The sequence below is a fragment of the Microcaecilia unicolor genome, chromosome 1 (genome assembly GCF_901765095.1).
Source record: "Microcaecilia unicolor chromosome 1, aMicUni1.1, whole genome shotgun sequence".
NCBI lineage: Eukaryota > Metazoa > Chordata > Amphibia > Gymnophiona > Siphonopidae > Microcaecilia > Microcaecilia unicolor.
In genome coordinates this window covers 84377601-84390450 of record NC_044031.1, presented here as the reverse complement: position 1 = coordinate 84390450, position 12850 = coordinate 84377601, and the positions used below count along the sequence as shown (strand labels likewise).

General features: G+C 46.3%; 1 protein-coding gene across 1 annotated transcript in view; it reads right to left on the bottom strand.

Annotated features, from left to right (window-relative positions):
* Positions 1 to 12850, bottom strand: part of WDR37 (WD repeat domain 37) — a 249220-nt gene that overhangs the window by 179825 nt on the left and 56545 nt on the right. The window contains 1 exon segment of the mRNA XM_030198868.1: positions 7201 to 7336. Within this exon segment, the coding sequence (XP_030054728.1) occupies positions 7201 to 7336 (136 nt within the window).

Genomic DNA, 12850 nt, shown 5'->3' with positions numbered 1-12850 from the left:
GAAGTGACGTGTGCCCAGCTGAAATCGCAGATACTGTCTGTGAGCTGGCAGTATCGGGATGTGTGTGTAGGCATCCTTCAAGTCCAGAGAGCATAGCCAATCGTTTTCCTGAATCATGGGAAGTAGGGTGCCCAGGGAAAGCATCCTGAACTTTTCTTTGACCAGATATTTGTTCAGGGCCCTTAGGTCTAGGATGGGACGCATCCCCCCTGTTTTCTTTTCCACAAGGAACTACCTGGAATAGAATCCCAGCCCTTCTTGCCCGGATGGCACGGGCTCGACCGCATTGGCGCTGAGAAGGGCGGAGAGTTCCTCTGCAAGTACCTGCTTGTGCTGGAAGCTGTAAGATTGAGCTCCCGGTGGACAATTTGGAGGTTTTGAAGCCAAATTGAGGGTGTATCCTTGCCGGACTATTTGCAGAACCCACTGATCGGAGGTTATGAGAGGCCACCTTTGGTGAAAAGCTTTCAACCTCCCCCCGACCGGCAGGTCGCCCGGCACTGATACTTGGATGTCGGCTATGCTCTGCTGGAGCCAGTCAAAAGCTCGCCCCTTGCTTTTGCTGGGGAGCCGCGGGGCCTTGCTGAGGCGCACGCTGCTGACGAGAGCGAGCGCGCTGGGGCTTAGCCTGGGCCGCAGGCTGTCGAGAAGGGGGATTGTACCTACGCTTGCCAGAAGAGTAGGGAACAGTCCTCCTTCCCCCAAAAAATCTTCTACCTGTAGAGGTAGAGGCTGAAGGCTGCCGGCGGGAGAACTTGTCGAATGCGGTGTCCCGCTGGTGGAGATGCTCTACCACCTGCTCGACCTTCTCTCCAAAAATATTGTCCGCACGGCAAGGCGAGTCCGCAATCCGCTGCTGGAGTCTATTCTCCAGGTCGGAGGCACGCAGCCATGAGAGCCTGCGCATCACCACACCTTGAGCAGCGGCCCTGGACGCAACATCAAAGGTGTCATACACCCCTCTGGCCAGGAATTTTCTGCACGCCTTCAGCTGCCTGACCACCTCCTGAAAAGGCTTGGCTTGCTCAGGGGGAAGAGCATCAACCAAGCCCGCCAACTGCCGCACATTGTTCCGCATGTGTATGCTCGTGTAGAGCTGGTAAGACTGGATTTTGGCCACGAGCATAGAAGAATGGTAGGCCTTCCTCCCAAAGGAGTCTAAGGTTCTAGAGTCTTTGCCCGGGGGCGCCGAAGCATGCTCCCTAGAACTCTTAGCCTTCTTTAGGGCCAAATCCACAACTCCAGAGTCATGAGGCAACTGGGTGCGCATCAGCTCTCGGTCCCCATGGATCCGGTACTGGGACTCGATCTTCTTGGGAATGTGGGGATTACTTAGTGGCTTGGTCCAGTTCGCAAGCAATGTCTTTTTTAGGACATGGTGCAAGGGAACAGTGGACGCTTCCTTAGGTGGAGAAGGATAGTCCAGGAGCTCAAACATTTCAGCCCTGGGCTCGTCCTCCACAACCACCGGGAAGGGGATGGCCGTAGACATCTCCCGGACAAAGGAAGCAAAAGACAGACTCTCAGGAGGAGAAAGCTGTCTTTCAGGAGAGGGAGTGGGATCAGAAGGAAGACCCTCAGACTCCTCGTCAGAGAAATATCTGGGGTCTTCCTCTTCCTCCCACGAGGCCTCACCCTCGGTGTCAGACACAAGTTCACGAACCTGTGTCTGCAACCTCGCCCGGCTCGACTCGGTGGAGCCATGTCCACGATGGGGGCGTCGAGAGGTAGACTCCCTCGCCCGCATCGGCGAAGCTCCCTCCGCCGACGTAGTCGGGGAGCCTTCCTGGGAGGTGGCCGCAGTCGGCACCGCACGCGGTACCGACGTCGGGGACCTCACCCCGGGCGATGGGCCAGTCGGCGCCACGCTCGACGGTACCGGAGGCGCAAGCACCGCCGGTACCGGAGGGGTAGGGCGCAACAGCTCTCCCAGAATCTCTGGGAGAACGGCCCAGAGGCTCTCGTTCAGAGCGGCTGCAGAGAAAGGCAAAGAGGTCGATGCAGGCGTCGACGTCAGAACCTGTTCCGGGCGAGGAGGCTGTTCCAGGCTGTCCAGAGTGGAGCGCATCGACACCTCCTGAACAGAGGGTGAGCGGTCCTCTCGGTGCCGATGCTTGCTGGTTGCCGACTCCCTCGGCGACCCAGAGCTCTCGGTGCCGACACGGGGAGGTGACCGGTGTCGATGCTTCTTCGACTTCTTCCGAAGCATGTCACCGGAGCTCCCCGGCACCGACGAGGAGGACGTAGAATCCAGCCGTCGCTTCCTCGGGGCCGAGGCCGAAGGAGGTCGGTCTCGGGGGGGGCTGTACCGCAGGAGCCCTCAGGGTAGGAGGAGACCCACCCGAAGGCTCACCGCCACCAGCAGGGGAATGGACAGCCCTCACCTGCACTCCTGACGATGCACCACCGTCCGACGACATCAGCAGACGAGGTCCCGGTACCACCGACGTCGATGCAGTCGCCTGATACCTTGGCGCCGATGCAGAGGCCCAATGCCTCGATGCACTCGATGCAGTGGCGGCCGAGGAAGATGGTCTGGACGCTGACGACGTCGATGCACTCGAAGATCCCGGTGCCGATGCCGACGAAGAGCCCGAGAACAACACGTTCCACTGGGCTAATCTCGCTACCTGAGTCCGCCTTTGAAGCAGGGAACACAGACTACAGTTCTGAGGGCGGTGCTCGGCCCCCAGACACTGAAGACACGACGAGTGTCGATCAGTGAGCGAGATTATCCGGGCGCACTGGGTGCACTTCTTGAAGCCGCTGGAAGGCTTCGATGTCATGGGCGGAAAAATCACGCCGGCGAAGTCAAAATCCGAAATGACGGAAAAAGAGCACCAAAAATTTTTAAGGGAGAAAATCTCGACCGAGGCCGAAAAGAGGCCTACCCCGACGACGAAAGAAAACTTATCGGGGCAAAAAGCTGGAAGTACGGGAAGGGGTTGACACGAAACCCGGGGGGGGGGGGTTCCGGAGCACTTCCCGACACTTTTAAGACTTTTCCGAAGAAAAAACACGTCAAAAATAAATTTGGACGCGCGAGGTCGACTTTCCGGGGCTCGACACGGCGAAACACGACCGTACCGAGTGCGGACAAAAGAAGACTGGCCGGCTCGAGCCGGTTTCGGGCGGGAAGACGGCCGCGCATGCGCGGTGCGCGCGGGCGCGCGAGGACTAGCAAAGGACTTTGCTAGAGAAGTTTCCGATTGGAGGGGCTGCCGTGGACGTCACCCATCAGTGAGAACAAGCAGCCTGCTTGTCCTCGGAGAAACAGCACTAATAAAGGCTGCATTTTGTGTTCATTTTTCTATGCTGTTCTATACATGGCCTGTTTACTGATCGGCTCTTTTTTTTTTTTTTTAACAAGAATCTTTATTGAAGGAATCCACATATTACAACTCAAATCTTTGCAAGCATAAATAATACAGATTCCTCTCCGTTAAGCATCTGTTATTGTTCACTTGTCTTTAGATTGTTCTCTTGTCTTTTAGATTGTAAGCTCTTTGAGCAGGGACTGTCCTTCTATGTTTGAATTGTACAGCGCTGCGTAACCCTAGTAGCGCTTTAGAAATGGTTGTTGTTGTTGTTATACACAAAGTCCCCTAATGAAACCTTCATATATTATCGATAATGTTTCTTGTAACATTTAAATTACTTATATATACCCACTCCCCTCAAAACAACCCCCCCTCCTCTCCCCTTTTTCCATTCTGATGGGCTCATTTTAACTGTTGTTGTAATCTGCCTTGGGAAGCTTCTGTGTGTGAAGAATTGCTCTGTGATGCAGAGACACAGTATTCATGGCATTCTATTAACATCAGCTGTCTTCAAGAATCAAAGGAAGCACCAACTACATGCTTTGTAATACATGCAAACTACAGCAAAAGCATACACTGCTTTAAAACATACAGATGTCTGATACTGCTTACAGCAAACACCCTCATGCTTACAGAGTAAAAAAAAAAAAGGGTCTGGATGAAAACAGACACACTGATTCATGCCATCTTCAACAAGCTTGACAGTAAAATTATTGACACTGTACTGGCATTTCATGTAATTGCAACACTCTTTGGTGCAAACCACACAAAAGTAACAGCCTGGAAGACTTTTGTGAAGCACCCTGAGCTGCTAGCAGACTTTGGTTAGAAATTTACAATGACAGATAAAGTGAAGTCTGCTGAAGAGCTTTTCTCAATAGAAGAACTGGGGTAAAAAGTGATGCAAGATGCTATTGATGCAGTTTTAATAACCAGATTACATCCCCAACAATGTTTAGAAATGATCTCTTATGTATGCTTAGTTGACTGTAGGACTCTCTGCTGCACATGCAAACAGTCACTGAGCAAGTACATTGTCTACAGCAGGCTGGTTAACTTAAGCAAGCCTGTATGAATGTTATCAAAACGTTTGTTTTGATACCGCAGGAAGTGAAGTAGTACCATTTCAAAACTTAAGCATACAATTGTTTCCATTTTCCTATTAATCAAATGCTTCCAAATCAACATTATCTCCTCTACATTGGAGTGGAGGAGTAGCCTAGTGGTTAGTGCAGTGGACTTTGATCCTGGGGAACTGGGTTCAATTCCCACTGCAGTTCCTTGTGATTTTGGGCAAGTCACTTAACCCTTCATTGCCCCCAGGTACCAAAACTTAGATTGTGAGCCCTCTAGGGACAGAGAATGTACCTGAACATAATGTGTACAGCACTGCATACGTCTAATAGTGCTACAGAAATTATTAGTAGTACATTCTCAGACTGTATTGCTGGCACATGTAGTGATAAATCTCAAAAACACTAAAAATCACTCCTTTTATACAATCTGTAGGTGAGCGCAAGCCCCTGATCTATAATAGAAAATGTATGTAAATAAAATAGCCTCAACAGCCCAGGGAACCTATCATTAGGACTCCACTGAATTGGCCAACATCATGGGCTCCTCCTGCCTTCCGAAAAAACTCACAGACAACAAAAAAACTCCCAAACTCGGGGAGAAAAAGATTCTGTGAACAAAAAAACGGAAAGCGGAGTATCTTCAATTATTAAAGAACGATCAAAATCTATGCACCCCACTACAGAGAGTACTTAATGGATGTAAAGAACTTGTAAATTCCCTTCATAGACCTCTTAGTAATATGATCTGGAAAAATTCATAAATAAAGCACAATTACAATGTTTACTATTCAACATGGATCAGCCACACCAGCTATATATCACAACTCGAGGAAGAGAGGGTATTATATATAAGTATACAACAGAACAAAACTCTCTCATGTAATGGCAAAATATAGTAATTTTAACAATAGACTATAGATTCTGTAGAGTGCACCTATTTTAAAGCGGATTAAGGGAAAAGCCTCTGAATTTATTCCCAACCTCCAACCCAAGTAGTCATTTAGTAATAACAAGTCAGTGTGTTTGACCGATGACCCACTTGTTGCTTTGCACCTGCACTTGAAAGCTAAGTTACTCTTTTAACTTTCACATGCTGTACTGATCCCAAGCTGATTCTGTTGAGCTTTTAGCATCTTTTCATTTTGGAACTTAAGGGTTTTTACCTATGATGATATAATTCCCAGCAGAAGTTTTCTCAACCCTTGTTATTACTAAATGACTACTTGGGTTGGAGGTTGGGAATAAAATCAGAGGCTTTTCCCTTAATCCCCTTTAAAATAGATGCACTCTACAGAATCTATAGTCTATTGTTGATATTACTATATTTTGCCATTAAACGAGAGAGTTCTGCTCAGTGATAAAGCACACCAACACTAAATACCACATCAATTTTCAGCGGCTACAAACAGCTTGCATTTGAAAATCAGTAGTAACTGGTATGACAGGGTGTTTTTAACCCACATAATTTTTATGTATAAACAATATGAGTTACAGATGTGAAACAAAAAGGTTCAGTGGATTTCAAAATGAAACTTATGTGCTTGTTTTTCCAGTGCCCATGTAGAGTTCATAGCATTAATTATTTAAGGGAGGGTCTTCTCCGCAGGAACACAATTGTTTACCCACTGAAATCCTTTTGAAAAATGTATTCTTAATGTTGCTGTGATACAGATAAGAAAAGTATGCTACAAAAATGTTATTCCATTTTATACAAAATTTAAGGTATTCTTCATTAAAGCAGGGAGCCATGCCAAGGGAGTGTTGTGAACTGTTGACACCATCTGGTCCACCATCCTTACCAAGTCTCAGTTGAACCAGAACATGAGGGAGTGAGTGGTATGTGGCCAGGTTTCCACAGAATCACACCCTCACAGACTGAGCCACCTGAGGATAGGTGGAGTAACACCTGCTGAGTCAGAGGGGCGGGACTTAGGTAGTTAAATGCCCCAAGGTACAACAGATCAAGGAGGCCCTGAGTGAAGGTCTATAAGGGAGTGGCAACAGTATCCGAGGGGAGTGTCAGAGAAGAGTGGCTGCCAGAGCTACGCGTTTCCCTTGGGTGGGAAACCATAAGCAGGCAAGTCAGCCTCCAGGAGTTAATGGTATATCGACAGAAGACTGCCAAAGTAGGAGAAAATCTTGCAGAGTATTCCTAAAGTGTATAAATTTGATGTGCGTCCAGAAGGGACCCGAAGTGGCTACACCTTTGGAAGGATATTTTTAATGTGTTATATGCTGCATCAGCCAGGGACCCATCCAGAGATTTTTTTTTTTAATTTGTAAAATTTATTGAATAAACAGTTTAACATCAATCCAGAGCCACAGGCTCCTCACCCATCCAGAGATTTTATAAATAAAACAGAATGAATTTCATGTATTTTATCACACAAGCAGACATTAAAAAAACCAGATTAATGGAACTTTTATGAGAATTGTCCACACATATTTTCAGAAGTGATTTCTAGAATTTTCTGGACTAAGAGAGCTTTCTTTCACATTGGCACCATCAAATGATGACACCTCACTCATGTGACTGACCATCCTGCTTATCAATAGAGTAAGAGCTTTTACGGTTTACAATTAAATACTTTACAATCTTTAAAACAGACACACATACATACATTCAAGTTCACACAATGCCTAGACAACACTACACGTGTATGTGCACCACACATACAATTTTGTTTCAACAAAATGATTTGTCTGAAGTGTAATCAGAGTTTGTGCAAAATAAGTAAAAACGATATATTTTCACACCACATCAACTGTTACAGATAATTTAGGAAAATAAAGAAATAAATTACCAGCAGATGCAGTCCCCAACACCACCGGCTGCGTTCGTGTGACACTGACATCCCAAATCCCATCCCTGTGGCCAACATACTCCTTCACTAACTGACAGATTGCCCTGGAGGTTGTGGTTTTGAAACTGGATACAATCTAAAACAACAAAAGATAAAACGGTTTTTCCCCAAACAATCTGCAGACAATAAATTAGGTGTGCCCTAAAAATGCACCTTTCTTTTTCTCCCCAACCCATTAAATGATGGTCAAAAACACAGTGGAATAAAAATACAAAGCATGCAGGAATTCAAACCTGTATATTCCACCATACTACATAACTCCGTGACAGTCACAACTTTCCTCCAGAGTACACAGCACTATTATATAAAGCTGAAAATATGACGTCAATTCTATAAATTGGTGCCAAGATTTAGGCATCCCAATGACATGCACTCAGCACATGGTGCCAATTCTAGAACAGCATCTTGACACCAAAATTCTGCTATAGAATACTAGTGTAAATGTGCCCTGAAATGCACATAAGTTATAGTATTCTATACATTATATGTGTATCTTGAAGACACGTCCATGACCTGCCCATATTCCACCCACAGATACGTCCCTTACACTTACACACTAACTGATTTTGGCACATATTCAATAGAATAGCACCTAGAACTTACACATGCAAACGCTAGTGACATTATTTATGTACATACGTTTTCCTATTCTATAAACTGAAGCGGGTAAACGGTACCTAAATATAGGCACACCTTGTAGAACTGCATTTATAGCCTTCAGTAAAAGTTCCAAATTCAAGTTTCAAGTATATTTAGGATTTACTCTCCTGTCCATCAAAAAGCAAGTCTAAAACCTTGATAGAGTATAAAATCTGGATAAAGAATATAAAAGCCCATAGGATGTTGAGATGGGAATCCAGACATCCAAGTCGGGATGCCCACAATTCCCCTGGTATTTTCATAAGGCTCTGTCAAACACAGAGCCTTTCAGTAAAATACCATTAATGATGTGCTGAAGTGCATGTATATCTGCCAGCCTATCCAGTGGGAGAAGCAATTTTAAAATAGCTGTCCATGGAGAAAAACAGCATTTTACTCATACAAAATCTCCACGCATACAGCCTTTTAAAATTGCTGCTCCATAGCACATCAATGCTACCCCATCCTTATATCCTGCAGACATATGCATCACCCCCGAACCCCCTGTATCCACTCATACAAAAATATAATTACCCCAATCTCCACTCTGACCCATCTCTAGGTCCTAGAGAGAGTGACACAAGCTTTAACACACGGAATGTCTATCACAAATTCTTTTATTGCATCAGAGACCCAACAAGGAGCTGTGTTTGCACCTACCTCAGGGGTCAAAATTACAATATCTGCTGCTGAATGAATTGCACATCAATGGTGCCAGATATTTGAACCAAATCTGTAAGTTGTAATTACACATGTCTGAAATGAACACTAAAAAACGCCTTGGCACCAAAATCGCCACTGCTACATAGAGGTGTCTTCCTGTTTTACTGTGCACTCCACTTCTAGGTCCTACTAGAGGTCTCTCTGGTATCTAGTGGGGGGGAAGAAGAAATACCCCATCACACAGCAGCACCAGGTTCAAAATAGTTCCAGTCGACACCTAGTAGTAGTACTGTACCAAGAGACTATCACTAGGAATCAACAGGTGTCATTTTGAACCCAGCACCAGACAGGACAGGGGCAACTAAAAATTGCTCCTGTATCTCCAACAGACACTAGGGAGATTCCCAGTAAGACCCATGGAGGCTCAGGGATGGGAGTACCTGTCAGGTGGTTTCTGCATTTGTAGGGGGGGGGGGGGTGCATGGATTCATACCAAAGTCAGAGGAATGCAGGGGACTGAATCATGTCTAAGAGGGTTGGGGAGGGTAGGGGGGGAAGAATTCCCTCAGCCTGTGCCCTTGCTTCTTTGAGTTGGCACTTACATATGCCTTGGGGCAGGTTTAAAGGCCAACCTGGTAATTTTTGATCTCCACATGTATTCCCCTTGTAAGACGGGGAATAAAGATGTAGATGTTCAGGCTTCCTGAAACACACTCTACCACACCCATACCATATCCCCTTAAAATCTGTGCATGGTTTGGATCTCTACATGTAAATAATGGCTTTCTAGAATCTCTATTTGCACATGTAGCTGATCTGTACATATAAAGCTTTTATTCATATGTGGAGATGCTCCTAAAATAATGACAAATTTATATTAAAAGTGGAAAACTACATAAATCAGTATTCTCAATGAAATAGCATTCATATATTCTAGTACAAACTCAACATTTTTATTCTGTATATCAGAGAAGAATCTCACATGTTCCATAGCAGAAATGAAACCGATCTAGTGTACGTTTAAAAAACTTCTCAAGAAAGCAAAGTGGAGTTACTGGTCTCCTTTCTAGTGGAGGGGAAGGTTCAGAGGGAATTCCATAGGACTTGTCAGAAGAAAAGTACCTGGGATCCTCCTCTTCCTCCCACGAATGCTCATCTTCAGTATTGGACAAGACATCCCTCAGAGCAGTCCGAAACTGAGTCTGCCTCTACGCTGAGGAACAACATCCTCGATAGCAGTGCCGAGAATTTGACGCCCGCCTGGACTCCGGTGAAGCTTCCTCCACCGACGTCGAAGGGGAGTCGACCTGGGTGGCAGCCAACACCGATGCCACAGGCGGCACCGAGGTCAGGGATCTCACCACAGGCGAAGGGCCAGATGCCGCTGCAGCAGATGGTACAGAAGGTGCAAGCACCCCCGACACCGAAGCAGACTGGCGCAGCAATCCTTCCAGAAGCTCTGGAAGCAGGGCCCTGATGCGCTCGTCGAGAGCCACTGTCGGACAAGGCTGCGGGGTCGGTAAATGAGCCGGTGGCAGAATCTGTCGAGGCTCGGGAGCAGGTACTGGGCTGCCAGAAGACAGACGCATCGGCACCTCCTGAATAGAGGGTGCGCGATCCTCTTGGCGCCAAGGTTTCTTGGGTGCCGATTCCCTCGATGCCCTGGAGCTCCTGGCACCGTGTGTCGAAGGAGAATAATGACGGTGCTTCTTCGCCTTCGCTCGATGCCCATCATCAAGACTTCTGGGTACCGATGAGGAGGACGTGGAATCCTCACGCCTCCTCGGGGACCGGGTCCGACGGTCGGTCCCAGGGGGCCTGCATAACAGGAGGCCTCGAGGCAGGTGGAGACCCACCCGATGCCTCACTGCTCCCAGAGCGAATAGGTCTTTCAGCAGCCATTACCTCTGTCCCCGACGTCGATGCTTCCCTCGAAGTCGATGAAGGACCAGACCAAGCCCCAAAAAGCTTTTCTCGGGCTTTTCGAGATGCTTGGGTCCGTTTCTTCATACGAAGACACAGACTACAAGCGGCTGGGCTATGGTCGGGCCCAAGGCACTGGATACACCAGGCATGGATATCGGTACCTGAGATGGTCCAGTTGCACCGAGTACAACGTTTGAAGCCGCTGGGTGTCTTCGATGACATGGAAGGAAAAACGTCTTCGGCGAAATCAAGACGCGATTGTGCCTGTTAGAAGAAAAAAGGGCACAAAAAGAAGGGAACAACCCGACCGCGCAGCCTAAGCCGGCCGTGTCGAAAACAAAGGAAACTTTAAAAGGGGCAAAAATAAACTACGGGAAGAGTTTTTTTTTTTTTTTTTTTAACTGTAGAAATGTGAAAAAAGAAAAGAAGGCAAAAAGCCACAAAACGAACGAAGACTCTTTCCCGGGCCCGAGGAGAGTGCAGGAAAAAAAAAAAAACTCTACCACACCTCAGCGCAGAGAAAAAAAACTGAGGGACGCGTTCGCGCGACAGGCAGGAAATCGGACCACACATGCGCGCCAGAAGACTCTGGCAAAACTTTTTTTTATATTTTGCTTGCAAAATGCCGATTCCTGGGCAGACGCAGACATCAACCCACACATGTCCTTGGAGAATTCCCAGTTTGCAACACTACAGCTGCAAAGTCCACCTGCTTTTCAGCTTGGAGAAAAGGCGGCTGAGGGGAGATATGATAGAGGTCTGTAATATAATGAGTGGAGTTGAACGGGTAGATGTGAAGCGTCTGTTTACGCTTTCCAAAAATACTAGGACTAGGGGGCATGCGATGAAGCTACAATGTAGTAAATTTAAAATGAATCGGAGAAAATGTTTTCTTCACTCAACGTGTAATTAAACTCTGGAATTCGTTGCCAGAGAATGTGGTAAAGGCAGTTAGCTTAGCGGAGTTTAAAAAAGGTTTGGACGGCTTCCTAAAGTAAAAGTCCATAGACCGTTATTAAATGGACTTGGGGAAAATCCACTATTTCTGGGATAAGCAGTATAAAATGTTTTGTACATTTTGGGGATCTTGCCGGGTATTTGTGACCTGGATTGGCCACTGTTGGAAACAGGATGCTGGGCTCGATGGACCTTTGGTGTTTCCCAGTATGGCAATACTTATGTACCTATGTTTTGCCTAGGAAATAATTTGAGTGCTACACTGCAAGTGAAAGAAAGAAATTTAACACCTTTTGATGACAACACCAACAGCTGCACACAAATCTCACACTTCAAGAAAAAGAACAATTCTTCTTCACATCAAAACTATACAGTGGTCCCACTTAAATAAAGCCCAAATTATAGATCAAACAGAAGTAATGCTGTTCCTTTCCCAAAACAAAGATCTGGTACAGATCTAGTATTAAAATATTAATTATAACATTATCAAAGAAGTCCCACAAACTGACTTCATGTTAAGAGACCTGCACGAGAACAGGGTCTGTAGGAATCCCCATCAGGGCTGGAGGGTTCCCGCAGGGACAGAAGCAGTTCCTGTGGGGTTCCCATGGAAGTGTAAGCTGTACTTGCACCAGCCTCTCACCTACCAATATCAAGACCTTTGAGTGCTGCCTCCTCTTCCTCGCTTTAACAGTACAGATGCGGAAAATCTTCCATTAACCCACTCTGCTTCCGGGATGATTTGCAGACCTCAGTTCCGACACAGGCACAAGCATGAGGTCACCTGACCTACTGGTGCATGCATGTGGTGACCTCTCAGGACACAGTACCAGCGAATCAGAAATGAGTCTTACATGTGTGCACCAGAGTGTTCCAACTTCCATCCCTTCCTTGCCTGCAGTGCTACGGCTCGAATCCAGAGAGAGATAGAGAGCTGACTGGAATTTATTTTTTTTAGGTACCATTAAATTCTTGCAGGGATAGGTCAAATTTATGTCCTGGTGCAACTCTCTACTTCACATGTATATATGTGCCTTGTACTGTACATTATCTGAAGCATTTTTTGATTGAGGTAACTTATAAATTGGAAACAAATATTATATTAAGGTATCAAACAATAGGCTTCAGCAATAGAACATTTCAGCAACTGATTGTAATTATAATCACTTACCCTTTAGGGCTTCCTGTATCAAAGTGCAGAGTAAGGGCCCCATTTACTAAGCCACACTAGAGGCGCATTAGTGCTTTTAGCGCACGCTAACTCTGTAGGCGCCCACAATATTCTTATGGGCGCCTACTACGTTAGCACGCGCTAATTTTGTGCAAATACTAAAAATGCCAGCATACCTTAGTAAACAGAGCCCTAAGTTTGTAAAAGGGGTTTGTTGCATTTAAACAATGAAAA